Consider the following 17,563-nt stretch of genomic DNA (forward strand, 5'->3'; position numbering starts at 1 on the left):
AAAACAACACAACAAGGAAATAATTGGCTTTTGTGTGTGTATGTGTGTGTGCGTCCTACCGAGCGTGACGGGTGTGAAGAGGGCGAAGAGGAAAAGTAGGCGTGTGGACCACATGACCGCCGATGACCCTGATGACCTCTGCACTGACTCGCTGAAGTTGCGTCTCGCACACCTTAGAGCCATGGAGTTCCTCTCTGACGCGCACACCTAAAGTAGGAAGGACACACAAAGAGCAAGTAAAGAGAATGTTAATGTTACAGCTAAAGGTCACTTTTGTTGTACACAGTGTTACAATTCAAAAATAACAGGAAATCAAAATTGACCGTTTATTTTCTTAACAAATGCTGTTGGTGTTCTTGTGCATCGCTACACATTATTCTAAAAAAACAACATAATGTTTTATCAAACAGTAATAACTTTCTCCTAACTGAGAACATGCAGCACAGAGTGTGTTCTTGTGCTCAAACAGAAGAAAGCAGAACGTAAAGATCTCGAGCAACGTCAAGGATGACCTACTTTTAACTTTGCATGTGGCTCTCGTGGTCTGAAAGACGTTCATCTGCATTAAAAATACTACAGACAAACGTAAAAACACATCTTGTGTGAACCTAATTCTACCTCACACAGATTGCGGACTGTTGGCCAGTGACAGGTTTATGTAATATATTCTGTCCGACAACTGTTAAATGAGTTGTGAATGCTGACATGTTGTCTTTAACCATGAGAAGTTATTCTGAAATTAAGGAATATTTTATAGGGTTAGTTTAGCTAAATATTTTCATTAATAACAAATATGTCTTACAGCTCAAAAAGCAGAGAAATTGATACAGCTGAACCCAGATTAAATGATCCATCATATCTCTTGACAAGCTTGCTGGTCTCTGAATCATGTCTGTGTAATGAATCATGTCTGTGTAATGAAGTCGATGACATTGAAAAACAAATCCATAATGTTTAATAGAGAATATTGACTGTTGTGTGTGTTTGACCATGGAACCAGTTAATCACTCGCCAAAGAAAGGATGAGTGTATGTGGGTGTTTCTTTAACTTCGGGCACTTTTATGCACCTAGAGTTGATTTTTATTAAAACAGATTTAAACTTTTGGTTTTTGTCATTTGAAGGTCACACCGTCACATTTAAAGTCTCTTGAAATTTGATTATTTATTCCAGCTACTTTTCAAATGGCAAATTAATTATTTTATCCTAGACCATAAAATCTATTACAAAATATAAATTATTATAAGTCTAAAGTAATGAAGGTCTAAACAGAGTGCAATAAAGATTAACCATTTCAATATTTATTGTGTGAAAATAAAGTTAATATCATTTATTTATTGTATTATTGTTATTTATATGATAATAAAATTATTCATATTTTTATTATGCATATTTTCCAAACAAGCAAGTAATTTGCCAAAATCTGCAAAAAGTGTGAACATATTACTGTGTGTATTTAGTATCCACAAATTGTAGATTTGAAAATTAAAAATTAAAAATTAGCCTTAGCAAGACAAATGAATCAACTCATTTATTTTCAAATGTTAAAAATGTCATTTTACAGACATTTTGGAATCACAACTTGGAAAATACATTGTGGTGAAAATGTAAAATTTTCTGGATATATTCTGTTGGATATATTAAAAAGTGACAATGTGAAAAGTGTATTTTAAGGCAGTTTATTTTCTAAACGTCCACATATCCGAAAGTGCCAATAGTTGTGTATTGTGTAATGTGTAACATTAAAACCAGAGGCATTACAGCATAGGATGAAAATCCAGTGACAATACTCTTGAGGAGACACATGTGGAGCTCTGCAAATGCCTCCTACAACAGCTTAATGCATCTGTCCTCTTTCCCTCTCCCACACACACACACACACACACACACACACACACACAGATAGTTATATATGGCCTGTCTGCACTGAACATCTTTACCTTATTAAAAATAAAGCACTATACAGCCACTGTCTCATTAAACTTACATAAACACTCAACAATGCCACTCAGTCAAACACACAGTCGCACACTCGGTCTTCCTCCTTATGCACATAAACACACACATAGCTTAAAAACTCTCTCTTTCTTTGTCTGAGTGATTGATGGCTGCTTAACTAAAGTGAACAGGAGGGTTTTGAGCAGATGTCCCACATTATAAACAGGAACATATGGACATATGCCCACAGTACCAGTGTGTGCGTATGTGTGATCAAATGACCATGTAATCAAGCTACCAGTAAATTTCTGGTCAAATGAGTATGCGTCTTAGATGCATGACTTTCAACAACGCTGCAAGGAAATTTGTGTATATGGTAAACAGTCAGTCTGCCAGTCAATCTTGTGAGTGTATATATCTGACAACTACTTCACAAAAAAGAAAAAGACATATGATTCCTAGTCCACATTTACTTTAGTTAAATAATTATGCTAGCTTAGATACTTTAAGGCAATCATTTTGAATGCTTTTTTTAAAGGGATAGTTCACCCAATAATGATTATTCACCCTCATGTCATTCTAGACTTGTACTGACTTCTGTGGAACACAAAAGAAAATATTTTGAAAAAGGTCATTGTGCTATTTGACCATATCAATGCTTTTTAAAATATCTCTTTCGTGTTCCACAGAGGAAAACAAGAGGGTATAAATGATGAGAATGTGTGTTTTTGAGTGAACTCTTTCTTTTAAGTATTTCATTTTGATTTTATAGTGCAGAATGTGCTCATGCTTCTAGTCAACTCCTCAGTTATTTCATTGTTTAGCATGATCCATTTGATCATATGCTAATCTTAACCACTTAATGACCCAATTAGCTATTTCAGCATAACCAATGTGTGGCCACTCTAGTTTGTGGACATCTGAGGGTGACCATCAGGGGTGCCGTTACTCACTCATTAGCTTTTCAGTTCCTTAAAGAACTCATGATGTGTGTGCAATATGTAGTTGGCTGCAAGTCAATTTACCAATCAATGTGCAGAACATTCATGCCAAGAGTATCAGATATGAATTCTAAAACATAATCCAACGTCGTTATTTTTTAGAGATCGCAAACTTCAACCACTCCGTTTGAAACTTCAAAGAATATACTGAGTGTGAACATTTATCAGTTATGTCATCTGATATAACTTTAAAATAATTATTGGCGTATATTACTATCGGGGCATTCCTATAAAGCTCAGCACACTGTGGTACACAATTAAAGCACTGCTGCTAAAAATATCAAAACCAAAACAAGAACTATATAAACCAGTCGACTAGTAGGTTTTTGGATGATTAGACCAGTGTTTCTCATCCCTAATACACAGTCAGGTTTGACCAACATTCCTTCATTTCACTCTCATACTTTGCAGATGTTAAGAACAATAGTATCTATTCTACTTCATCACCTCCCCATGACTGGGCTGATCAAGTGACTAAACACTGAATAGGTGGCGTTGGCGTGTAAATGTGGGCGACCACGCGTTAAAGTATACATCTCTGTGACGTCAGGCATTTTCCCAGCTTAGTTTCAATAAAAGGATTTTAGAGTCAGGAAGGGGCAGGAAGTTTAGAGTCATGAATGTTTCAGTATGTGTTTTTATAGTTTGAGAATCTCTTTTATTTCAAAAGATCATGGACATCATTTTGTCATGAACAACCTCTTTGAAACCTAACAAACATGTTTTGAATCAAAAACACGCTTGGGCTGTCTCTCTTTAAAATGAACGCCACTTGGTGTGATGTGTTGTCATCTAATGCAATGCCGATCAGAGAGTTTCAAGTGTGGCTGAAGTGTCTGAATCCATATTTGATGGAGAGTGACAAGTAAAGTCAGCAAATTTCCAAGTTCATTTCCTGCAGCCATGAACTTAACTTACACTTAGTGCGGTAGACTGCGTTACTTTACGAGCTGATATCCAATCCCTCCCCCAACACACACGCTTGCTGTCAGCCTCACTCTCCCTCTGATAATCTATAATGCCATATGGCATTTTTCTTACTTGATTGTGCTGCAGGACGTGGTACACACTTGGTGGAGTTTGGCAATAAATTATGGCACAGAGATGCTTGCATGCCTCAGACTCGTTCTGGCAATTTCTGTCTGGCATGGCATGACCTTACGAGCTCCCATCAACCCCTGCAGCTCTGTGTGTCCAGTAATGAGAGCAGCAACCTCTCTCTCTTTCTTTCTTTCTTTCTCTCTAAATGAGAGTCTGCCTGAACCCTCAAATCAGGGAGTCTCACAGTAATGACACACAATTAGAAAGACACGAACATGTAACCCCCCACCATCTCGCTCTCCCCATTCCTCCCTGTGTCTCTTCCTATTTCAATCACTCTATCTTTTCCCATCTCTCCTATTTTTATGCCTCACATTCTTCCTAATGTGGCATGTAGAGAGGGAAAAAACAACTGACCCCTTTTTTTTATTTTCCTCCTTACAATGAGAGAGGAAATAACTAAGTTTTCATGCAGCGTGGTTGATGGACATTTGGTAAGATACATACTCATTTTACCAAGAATGGCAAACCAATAAGACTTTCGTTCATCTTCGGCACACAAATACTTTTTTTTATTATTATATATTTTCAGATTTTTGACTATTCATTGAAAGTCCACAACCAAAAAATGTTGAAGCTTCAAAAAGTTCATCAAAACATCATTAATGTAATCCATACTTTGAGCGGTTTAATCCTAAGTCTTCAGAAGAGACAGATTTAATTTAGACTCAACACATAAAATATGGCTTGACACTCATGAAAAAACTTAATTGGCTCTTGCGAGTCTTCAATTGTGTTTCGAAGGTGAACTAAATTCCGATGGGTTTGCAACAACATGAGGTGAGTAAATGATGGCAACATTTTTATTTTGGGGTGAACTAACTCTTTAAGACACAACATAACAATTAATGCTCCCTCATACAAAAATGTTACATTTATGTAACTAGATTGAATCGGCTGACTTTTTTTTATAGGTATGCACAATATATCTTTTGCCATATAATGTAAATTTTCATTTATCAGTATTTACTAAAATTGGATATATAATTGTGCATGCTCATTTCCTCTATTTTTACATTTACATATAATTTAATGACTTCTAAAATGTGATGTAAAGCAAATAACTTTCATACTGTACATTATAATATTTTGATACCTAAATTTACTTGCAGCATTTCAAACAATTATTTTTAGTGTTTTATCTTTCATTTATTTTTGACAAAATACTGTGGAATTTTAATATGGGTCATTTATCATAATTTAATTACCAATAAAAATAATGATCAACTTATCACAATTGACCAGAATTCTAATATCATTGCATGTCCACTTTTTTTTGTGTTGTTTTAGACTGAATCTGTTTCAGAATGCCCTTCAGCAACTGGAGCAACTTCTGAAGTTTAAAAGACTCTTTCAACTAAACACCTTGCTGTCTGGGGTGTTTGACTTTGAGAATTCTAAGGAGAGTTTGAAGGGGTTGTGCAGTTCACTCCAGCCACAAGTTCACAGGATTTGTAGTGCATGCTGGATAGTTCAAATTGGCCTGCACGGTCGAGATCGTTCAACTGGATAGTGCAGTTTCGGCCAGAGGCTCTCTGGTTTGGCATCCCATTGCCGATAATATGTCACCACAGGGGCATTAAATGGGCCAATCAGATTTCAGCTGGCCCCACCCTAAACTCCGCCTATGCTCTCTCACTCTCAAAAGAGCAGAAAAACTTTAAAGGGAGTTTTTGATTTATAATGATGATGCGGGTGACTTTTTGCTCTGATAGAGGGCATGTTTATGAAACTCTCTCTGAGCCTCAAAGAGTCATAAATCTTTATTCACTTTCCCCATGTTTCAATAATTCAGAATTCAGCATGCTGAAATCACTATTAATCTCAAAGGCACACACACACACACACATACACATACAAGCATACACTGGGAGCTTATGACTGAGTCTCTCTGATTTATCTTTTATTATGTCCCACAATCTACTTCTAAAGCACTGTGCTCTCTCGCACTCTGTCTCTTACACACAGACACACACACACATTCAAAAGCCACATTCATGTACTCACAAATTCTTACAGTTTCTGATTACACACATATGCACAAACACATCAAATAAAAAACCAAATCACTAAGGGTGTGACGTGCCACGAGATCTCGCGAGACTAAAATGTGACGAGATTTTACCGTCGAGTGAAAAGCTGTCTCGCGTTATCGCCATGACGTAGCGTGAGGATAAAATAAGCATAGAATATTCCAATTTCCACTACTACACTTACATTCGACTCAACTGTCGTTTTGCTGTTTTTTATAAAAAATATCGAGTAAGTAAAACACGTGCTCCCTGATGCGTGCAAATTAGGCTGCATAAATACAATCTGTCTCCCAATATCCATCTCTGGACAGTTTAGTTGTGGCTATGGTCTCTGTTTGCACTTCGAATATTGAGAGAGTACTGTAACGCCTTAAAGGAACACGTCGACTTTTTGGAACTTTAGGTTATTCACTGTATCCCCCAGAGTTAGATAAGTCCAGACATACCATTTTCATCTCCGTGCGTGCCGTAACTCTGTCTGACGCACCCACCGCTAGCCTAGCTTAGCACAAAGACTGGAGGTAAACGGCTCCAGCTAGCATACAGCTCCCAATAAGTGACAAAATAACGCCAACATTTTCCTATTTACATGTTGTGATTTGTATAGTCACAGCGTGTACAAATAACAAGGTCACATGGGACACAGCCATCTTCTAACCATATACATACTGGGAACTATATTCTCAGAAAGCGAAGCACTGCTACTTGGGCGGAGTGATTTACTCCAACTCTGAGCGAACTCTCTGCTCCTCACCACGGGGTTTCTCTGGTGCTGCAAGCAAATCACTCCGCCCAAGTAGCAGTGCTAAAACTCGCCGCATTAACCCTATAACTGCCGGTGCAAAATAAAACGGCAATTTCACAACAATGATAAAGAGTCTGTGCGTTACAGTACTTTGATTATGATTGCACTTGAACTTATTGTTTACACTTATTAAGACTAAGAGAAAACTTATTTATTTTTGTTATTTATACTGTTTTATTTCTGTGTTCAATTTGTGTAAAGGAGTTCAGTTAGGAAGTCACACACAGCCTCAATCAGAAGTTCTGAAAGCTCATAAATGTACAGTAGGCCTAAGGTCTGAAGAGACTCATGTGAAATCATACAGGATAGTCAGTAAAAACCTTTTACAGTGCTTGTATATTGTTTTCTTTCAATGCATTTGATAATTCATACTCATAAGTAGATCTGAAATGACATGCATTAGAAGATTATTAGTTACAAATTTTCAAAATGCACCTGCATACTATTTTTCCAGTCATGAATTTTGTCATTGAGGATTTCTGAAAAATTGTGCAAAAATCTTGTCTCGTCTCATTCTCGTGAACCCAATCTCGTGTTTCGTCTCGTGAGATAAGCGTCTCGTCACACCCCTACAATTCACTGATAAAAGACTGTGCACTGATAAAACGATTGTACATAAAAATACAAGCATACAGTCTTGCATGAATATATGCATAATGCAGACTATACAAACTATAACAAAACTTTTTTTGTTAGTTTTTTTCAGTAACACTTTAGTTTAGGGTCCAATTCTCACTATTTACTAGTTGCTTATTAGCATGCATATTACTAGATTTTTTGCTGTTTATTAGTACTTATAAAGCACATATTAACGCCTTATTCTGCATGATCATATTCTACATCACTTAATCCTACCTAAACTTAACAACTACCTTACCAACTATTAATAAGCAGTAATTAGGAGTTTATTGAGGCAATAGTCATGGTTAATAGTTAGTTAATAATGAGAATTGTCACCTTTTTGTCTTTAAAAACTGTAATTAAACTACTGTAATATGATATACAGTTGTATTCCAATTTAGTGAGATGAGACACTTTATTTACTTTAAATGAGGCTTTCAATTCATTGCTGATTGCAAATGTAATTGCAAGTGTGTATTTAATTGAATGACATTCAGTAGACATTTTTGTGACATTATCAATGGGTGTTTTTCCAACTATAAGTGCTTTTCTGTTGCAGAGATTCGTTTTTATCAAAACTAAGAGTTTTTACATTTTACTTTTTTTAAAGGTTAAACCTTAAAAAATATGGTTACACTTTATTTAAAGGTGTCATTGTTACAGTGTAGTTATGCATTTAAGTACTGCGTAATATTAATTAACAACATGTACTTACTATTGGGTTAGGGTAGGATTAAGGTTTGGTTGAGGGTTAGTTGCATGTAATTATGCATAATTTACTGTTATTACTATGGTAAGTACATGTAACATATGTAACAAGGACACTATAAAATAAAGTGTTACCAAATTTAGTTATTTTTGCTTTTCAAATGCCTTTTATGTCAAAATCAAACTGTTTGACCCTTGTCCCAAACCCAGACTTGCAAAAAAAAATAAAAAAATAAAAAAAATCTCACTATGATCACCTAAACAAAGGGTAATAATCATATACTATTTAAATATTTATTGTGTGAAAACTATTTCATCTCTTAAATCAAATGGTAGTGTGCTAGGCTGCCGACAAAAGTGTCAGCATATGAAATACGGGACATGGGATTTGTACAAATTTGAAGAAAACAAACAATAATTTATATTCTGAAAAGAATATTGTAGTTGTCTGTCATTTCATCAAATCATGAAATAATTATATTTCAGAGACATAAAATGATAATAAAATTACACAATTTCCACTACAATGTCATTTTTTAAATGTCATTTGGTTATGAAATTAAATATAATTCCACCACAATGTCATTTAAAATATTTATAATGTAATTTCACCACAGATTATTATTAAACACAAAACACTGAAAATGTCCACAAATTTCCAGTCGGGGAAAAAATGCTAGATGAAGCTATAGATTTGTCCTTCTTTTCTATCAGATAGCCAAACTCTCTAATTTACGAACTCAATGTTGAAATGCTTTGTCCTGATTTGCTGTCTGCTGGGCACTTCAGTGGGCAGAGTGGGGCACTGGCACGGTCCTGTCACTCTACATTCATCCAGAGTCAGCTACAGGCTAAACAACACTACTACAGCCTATGGCTAACAGAGTAGAGTTTACAGAGACGCGGGGGCTTATACAGTAGCATCATGGATAAACTAAAGGAATAGCATAGCTTCAGGTTTTGAAAGGCTTCAGGCGGTATTTCAAAGCTAATGTAGATTAAAGCTATGGTTTGTGGTCTAACTTTGCAAACATGGCCAAAGGTTACAGTAGTATAGACTACATTTTGCCATAAAAAAGCCTCATTCAGAAAGAGATCTCTGATAGCTTGCTACATTCAATGGGCATTATTCAACATGAGCAAAGTGAATTTGGTGTAAATCATTCATGAATACACAAACAATTTACACAAAAATGTAATCTAATCGTGCTTTATGAATAGGCCCAGTGTGTGTGTTGTCATCTGCAAGATGTCATTTTAAACCATTTTGTTATTTGTCACGTTCCCTGATGTTAAAACAACATTCAGCAGATGTTTATTCACAAATTGAAAATGTATCTATTAAGTTCACTCTTAAGATAATTTTTTAAAAAATACACAAAAAAATATGCTTAGAGTAGGCATATAACACAATGCTTTTACAATATATTAATCATTCAGTACTACTTATCCAAGTACCCTATTACCATAATTGTAACATGGTACCACCTCTGATTGACCTGAAATTATCTAAATGATGATATTAGGTCACCACCATGTATATTTTCTGCCAACGTGTGATCTAGCAATCTAATTATGCAATACTAAAAGTGCTCAATATGCTCAGCCTGATTCAGCATGACGGAGCTGATAATTAAGGCCATTTCATTTATTATTCAAGATGAATATTCACTATTGTGGATTTGGGTGAAGTGGTGAAATATTTACGTGTTTTCCTCTCCAGTTCACTAATATTTTATGCTGGGCCTAAATTCATCACTGTATGACAAAGAGAGAAAGAGAGAGAGAAAAGCTGGATATAAAATCAGAAAAATAAGCATGCGATCGCAAGTATGCGATGGTAAGATCATGGCAACAATTTATGTCTGAATCTAGTTTTTCGCGTAACATTCTGTTTACTCCATCTGGTCGTTTCTGAGCAGAACTGTTTCAAATTCGTTCACTCCAAGTTCATTCACTATATAGTTCACTCTTCTATACCTACAACGCATTCTGATTTACAGTGTACATCCAATAATGAACCTTTAGGTCATGACTTCATGTCTAATCAGTTAATGTTAGTGATGTCTTTATTACTGATTTAGCAATGGATGCGGACACTGTGTGGCTAGTAAGTATCTCTTCAATGAATGCAGAAACATTGCACAACATGGGTGACCAATTTCAGACCCATCATAGATTGTATAAAATAATAATAAATAAAAATATAGCTGCAAACAGCAATTATCGGGGCCAAGCGCAAAGAAGACGATAACACATGCCAACATGGCTGAAAGTGTCAGACCAACTGCAACAATGAGCAATTAAAGACATTTTAAGAGGATTTTAGGCAAAATTGCTGAATAATCATATATACAGTCACTTATAATATGATTTAATGCTTTATCACTTTGGACCAATAGGTGGCACAATTATGAAATTGATGTGGTGTGGTGAGAGTGAGATGACAATGACACATACAAAGTTTGGTGTCAATATATCAAGGCATTGCAGAGATAAAGCCTGAATAGTAATTTTGGCATCATGCTTCAACTTTGCTGCTGCGGTATACGAAAATGGTTTTGTCCATCGACACAAATCCATAACATTTTGTCGGCACCGCCTGGAGTTGATACGATCCGGTGAAAATCGGACAAATGGTCTATGAGAAGTTCAAAAAAGTAGGTTTTAAAAGGAAATAAAGATGGCGGACAGGAAGTTTGGCTGACTATGGCAAAATTGTTATCTATGCTTTCGGCATAACCCAAGGAATATATTAAGACCAGTGTCATTACAATAGGCACATTATTCAAAAGTTGTTTGAAAATACAAGATAACTCCTCAGAGTGAGCCCATTCATGTGTGTATCAAATTTGGTGAAAATATCTCATTTCGTTTTGGAGTTATAGACATTTATTTGTATAAACACATAAAAAATTACTCAGACCTGACTTTGTTTGCATTTTCTTGCCACTGACTATTAATATTTGGACTATTAATATTTTGGGCATTAGCCTTTAGCAAACGACCTATGTTTCCAAACTTCTGACGGTGGTTTCGTCTCAATCAGTCTAACGGTTTTGAAGATATTGGCAACAGTTTTTTAAGCGCTAAACCACAACGCTACTCAAACCATAAGGCAAAACCTAGCATGTTTGGTATCGTTGGACTCGGCAAGGATTCAGGAATCTAAGGAGATGACTCCCGTGAAAATAAGTCAATCACACCCATAGTTATAAGCATTTAAAATAAAATTTTACCACTAGGTGGCGCTGGTTTGAAACTTCTCAGGGTCCTTCAGGGCATCGTACTGATGGCCCATACCTAGTTTCGTAACGATACATTCATGCGTTCATAAAATACAGGATTTTATTAAACATTTTTACGGAACTGAAACATTGTTGCCAACTTGTGGACAAACTGATTAGTGCAAAACTATGCTGATGATGAAATTTGTCATGCGCACTGAATGCACACCCTAAAGTACCCATAAAAAGTGAAGTTTGGGCGTAAAGTCGCAATGAAACGGAAGGCAGATCTTTTCTTCCATATTGTGACCTACATCCGAGTGTAACGGATAATCGAAAAAGACGAAGACTTGGTTCTATCCATCGGTTGTCGATTGGATTTTTAGATGTGGGTTTCACACTTAACAACATAGGCAGATGAATGCGAGTATGCAGGGACAAGAGTTGAAGAGGATTAAAAAACATCAATAACACGCATTTTAAAAATAGATGAATTTATAGATAAATGTATATACATTTTCAATTCATGCTCAGTTTTCAGACCCAGCCAAAGATAATACGAGTAAAACATGCCATAAAAAGAGGCAGTTGATAGGGTGAGAGAGAAAGAAAAAACATCCTTTCAGGAGTGTAAATATAACACTGCTTTGCTCTTCCTGCAAGTCGGGCTGTACAGTGTCAAAAGCTGGGCAGCATCTGTGCGCCACTCACCCTCACACAAACACAGCTCAAAGACAGTTAGAGCAAAAGCAGCATCCGTGTGATGAAATATTCAATGCTGCCGCTGTTTGAGTGTGCAGACAGAGCCCAATGCTGCGCTAAATTATGCATCCAACACACAGACACACACACACACACACACACACAATCACCAGCCTAGCACTTAACAAAGACATACTTTAAATATGAGTCGAAACCTGCAAGAAAATCTGCAATGTATAGCAGGGTGTGGTTGAACATATGGAACAAATAGCAGAGTATAAAACAGCATATGGTGCTTACAAATGGCATTATGGAGCTAGAGCTAGAGCTTTTGTTATCGAATGAGCTCTATGTTTTACATACTCCCTCTGTTCGTCTCTAATCAGGTTGTTTTTCAGTTGGTGAGCAGTTATTGTTAATAGTGTGTCGTTCCCTCCTGGAATTAAACAAGTTCAAATGCAGCTCTACCCAAGAGCCCTGCTACTAACAGCAAATACTCTCATAGTCCCTCAGCAGGGTGTGTGTGTGTGTGTGTGTGTGTACACGTTTGTGTGTTTAAGTGTGAACTTGACTTTATGTACTCCGTGTCAGAATGGATGTTTGTCTTGGTGAGCTCAAGTTCAATTCTATGGGGTTTCGCTTATCAACGGCTGAAAACCTCTGAGAGTTGGAGAAAAGATGGAGAAAGGGAAGAGAACTGCCCAAGTATGAAGTGTTAGTGCACAAGTGGATATTTAAAATGATAATACAATTAAACACTGTTTTCAACATGAGAAAACACATTTGTGCTTACACACTCTAAAGTCTGTCTCCACTTTTTGTGTCTCAAAGGAAAGGCAGTCGCTCTGCTTCATTGTTTTGGCTGTGTGTGTGTGTGTGTGTATTGTTTTGGGCACAAAGGCTTCTGCACCCCTGGCAGAGACGACTAATGGAACACAATAGGACTACTTTAGCATTTAGCTCAGTGGCCCGTGAAGACAGAGGTCCTGACAGCCGTGTGAGCGTGTATGTGTGTGTACGGAGAAGCTGGAAACACCTGCCACTCTTTTAATAGTGAAAGATGCATCCTGCCTTTCGAATGCCATTTGCTCACTCTGAAACATTTACTCAGTTTCCACTGTTTGACAGCATAGCAAACAGCAAGTTATGTAATTCAAATGTCAAATGATACACGCATCAGTACCATACACTGTAAAAATGGTAACATGCAGCTATTAACTCATTCCTAGCTGATCTAACCATTAACAAATACTCATTGTAATACTCAAGTGTAACTTAAATATAATTAGGATTTTTCAGACATTTTAAATAATATTTTGGACTTGAATAAAACCAGTTTATTTAAAGCGCTTTTTTAGGTAACATGGTAAAAAAAAAATAAGTTTGCATTATACAATTATCCCATCAATCAAATATTTGTATCCTGTTTCTATTTATATCTTTTAACACCTGAGAATTTAATTCAATTTCTGTCAATCAAAAAAATATATCTTCTTGTTATTTCAATCTTTTAATATCTGGGAAGTTTGTATTGTTTTGCTGTTTTAAAAAAAAACGATCCCCTATGCAAGTTTAATGTGCAGCGAAAACTCTGAGAAAAATTACTTGTAGGTTGGTTTCCCCAAAGGGTGTAAACACTGCAGCTCTGAGACCTTTTCAAAACACTGCTTTGTTTGAGCGGTACAACATATCAATTATTGGTACAAACAACAGCATGAGTTTAGGGCAAGACTACTAGTTTTAATGAGCAAAAAACAGACTCCTCTTTTGAAACTGCTATCACTTTCCGAGCCCCCCCAATATAGTCCGACAGACTGCAAGCTTGCATTCAGATCTGCTTCCATCCAATCAACAACCGTTGTATTGAAGAAAAAGTCCCCACCCTACATTGCTTTTTCGAAAATCCACTTCACTTGGATGTACACAATACGGAAGAAAATATCTGTCTCTACCTTCTTTACATCACAACTTCAACTGATGATAAACCCGTGCTCAGGGAGTAGGGAGCAGAGAACACTGCGTCAGGACCCTGTGAATCAAAACGCAGCTCTTGTCTTTGTTCAAAATAGTCAGACTTCCAAAAAAGTCTATAGACTTGTGCATTCTGCTCCATTTTGCACACTGTCCAACTGTTTTGAAACGCAGGAATGCATCTTATATAAATACCCCCTAAGAAACACATTAGATCTGGGTCAGCTGAAACTTCCTAAGGGCTTCCTAGTCATTCAGGCAACAGACCAGTCAATTGTGAAAATATGTAGTTTTAGCAGAGCACTAATTGCAGAGCCATTCTCCCTTGAGCGGTCCAGTGTGAAGTGTCTAGCTCAAGGGCACTGCGCTAATAGAGCAGGTCTGCGATCTCTCTAACTTTCCTTTCCTGTGTCACTAATTCCCAGGATTGAACCTCCAATCTTTTGTTACCAGCTCTGATCTTTAACTATTATCCCTCCACCACCCCAAAGGGAGGAAACGTGGAAACATGAAAGCCTGCGGGTCATGTCACTGTAAAACACTGCGCTGAACGTGGGCGGATGCTGATTCAAGTTTTTTTTTAGAGCACTTCACATAACCGCACAACTACCTTCCCGGTCACTTAGGAAGACATCCATTTGTTGCTCGTTCAATAGTCTTTAGAGCCAACTCGGTTATTATATACACAGACATCGGAAGAGCAATTCGGCTTTATAACAATCCACCGAGCTTTTGTTTAATGGCATCTTTCAGTGTGTAATGGGTTTAAAATGCGGGCGTCTGTGCGCATGTGTTCAGAAGACAGTGATGAATAAGACTCCACTTCTCGAATGCCGTTCTTACAAAAAATATTGTTTCGCATAAACATTGTCTTTCTGCTCATAGCGTTATCACTCATTATACATTTTTTCTTTTTCTGTCACTCATCCTGCCCATTATTTATATATTTTTTTCCTTAAAGCTCAAGCTGGCAGCATGGAAAAATGAGTGTGTGTGGTTGTTCTTATATGCACGCATGTAGACTGTACCATCCGTGACAGGAAGCACAGGGAAAGGGGGCAGGAGAGATCATCATTATCATGCTCCACCATTACAAGGTGAATTGCATCGCTGCCACCCAAACATCCCTTACACCCAGTTTCTGATATTCAAGCCCTCGTTCTGACAAAATAACACAAGAATATGTCCTATTCCCATCCATCCTCTCACAGCTCTCTCTCTCTCAATGGGTGGTCATATTTCTCGCTCTGTTTCTAACTCTCTATTTCCCTCTGTAATTGGATGTATTACGGGACTAGAGGCAATGAGCATCATGGACATGGCTCAATGCACACAGAAGAGAGAGAGGAGAGAGAGAGAGAGAGAGAGACAGAGAGGGAGGGAGAAAGAGAGAGAGAAGAGAGAGAGAGAGAGAGAGAGGGAGAGAAAGAGAGAGAGAGAGAGACAAAATGCTACAGCAGCTTCAGGCAATAACAAGAAGAGATTGCGGATGAGAAAAACTGTGCTTTGTCCGAGAAGAGAGGAGAGGAGAGAAAAGGAGAGGAGGAACGACAGCCGTGAGAGCGAGACATAATATAGAGATGAAGACAAGCACTACAGGATCATAAGGGGAGAAAATTATTGCGTCTCTTTTTGGATCCAAAATGGACACCGTTGGAAAAAAGCACTTGATCTGGGAATCTGCTATTTGGAAACTGTTCTTTAGGAGCTTTGCAATAATCCCAACAGAATGAGCTCTACATATCAACCTGAGTTACTTGCCACAGAGAGACTAAACCTGAGCCAGACTTAAATAAATCAGGCTGAACTTTGTCAGCCACAGAATATAAGTTAATGTTACTTGTCGTGTGTCCGTGTGTGTTCATGATATACGCTACAGCGGTGCATCCAGTTCCCTCATGCGTAAAATTAAAGAGTCATATCCTGGAAACAGCATAAACGTGACACACATTCATACACGCACACACCCCTGACATGGCAGAACTAATGGGGGTGTTGGTCCATTGGTAACCAGTCAGCTGTGTGTAACCGCGACGATAAGGCCAAGACACCTCGGTTTCACTGCTTCATTATGTCACACATAATACCTGACCTTCAATGCACTGCACATAGTCCAAGTGTGCCACTCACGTACTGAAAAGTGAAGCCAAAACATTTTGATCGCCCCCTGGTGGCTGGCTTCTAATAAGTTTGGTTTTAGTTAGTTTTTTGATGCTATAAAAAACGGGGTGTGACGTCCCAGCAAGCAATAGCCATCATTTCACCGTCTAGGTTAACCAGACCCGATATAGTCCGGCTATGAGTAACCCACTTCTAGCCAAAATAATCTTGAATTTGGTTACTTGTCGTTTGTGCCAAAATAACTTGTGAGATGTATGATATTCCATCATGTAAGCAAAGTCAACTGTGATTAGAAGGTGTTTGGTTTCATTTCTTTGACATGTTCTATGCGTAGCCTGTGCGTCTTTTCTTGGGCTATTTTTTGACATCTATTAAATTTTCACTGACAGCCCAAATTTTGCCTTGTTTAAGCTTAGACGTCAGGGCTGTTTGGACGGCTATTAGACATATTTTAAACGTAAAATTGCTTACTGGGGTCATGATTGACAGCTGTGTTTGCGATTGAACGGCTCCAAACAACATAATCAGCAACGACCGTTTTTGGAATATTTTGGTAGGGCTGCACGATTAATCGAAATTAAACCGAAATTGGAAGTTGGCTTAGTGCAATTATGAAATATATATATTTTTTTATTAAATAAATATATGCACAGCGTGTTAGTGAAGAGCGTCTCTGTGATCAGTAGTACGTGCTGCTCCATCTCTGAAAGCAAAGCAAGTTTGAGTCACGTGCATTTGAAAAAGTGCAAGCGTCAAACATCTTCCCAAACTTGTCATGTTCATAAACCTGTTGTCCAACATAAAGACAACATTTAATAACATGTTTTTACTCCAAAACCTCAAAGTGTTTGAAATAACTTCCTTTTGTGAGCTGATGCGGCTTTTTATCATAGAATGAGGCAGACAATATATTATTTTATAGTTTTCTATACAGTGATAAAGTCTTTGTCAATTAGCATTGCATTATAAATATACTCATTATTATAAAAATACCCGAGAAGGCTAGAAGAACTCAAATACAACATATATCGCGGCAGTCGTGTGTTTATTGTCTTCATGTTTAATCAGTCAAAGCATTTCAAAGTGTAAAAAAATTAAAAATATTTTTCAGGTTCTCCAAAAATGTCTATTTAATATCATGTTTTAATAATTACTAAGTATTACTTGTTACTTGATAGTTACATCGTATGTGACCCTGGACCACAAAACCAGTTTATACATCAACTGAATAAGCTTTCCATTGGTGTATGGTTTGTTAGGATAGGACAATATTTGGCCAGGATACAACTATTTGAAAATCTGGAATCTGAGGGTGCAAAAAAATCTAAACATTGAG

General features: G+C 37.1%; 1 protein-coding gene across 1 annotated transcript in view; it reads right to left on the reverse strand.

The window, feature by feature from the left end:
• adgrl3.1 (adhesion G protein-coupled receptor L3.1) overlaps positions 1-17,563 on the reverse strand; it is a 110,662-nt gene that overhangs the window by 84,294 nt on the left and 8,805 nt on the right. Inside the window, exon 2 of the mRNA XM_082164606.1 lies at positions 60-207. Coding sequence (XP_082020732.1) covers positions 60-183 — 124 coding nt within the window. The 5' untranslated portion in view covers positions 184-207. The remainder of the gene's footprint in view (positions 1-59; positions 208-17,563) is intronic.

Source organism: Leuciscus leuciscus, assembly GCF_965113295.1.
Source record: "Leuciscus leuciscus genome assembly, chromosome: 3".
NCBI classification, from domain to species: Eukaryota; Metazoa; Chordata; class Actinopteri; order Cypriniformes; family Leuciscidae; genus Leuciscus; species Leuciscus leuciscus.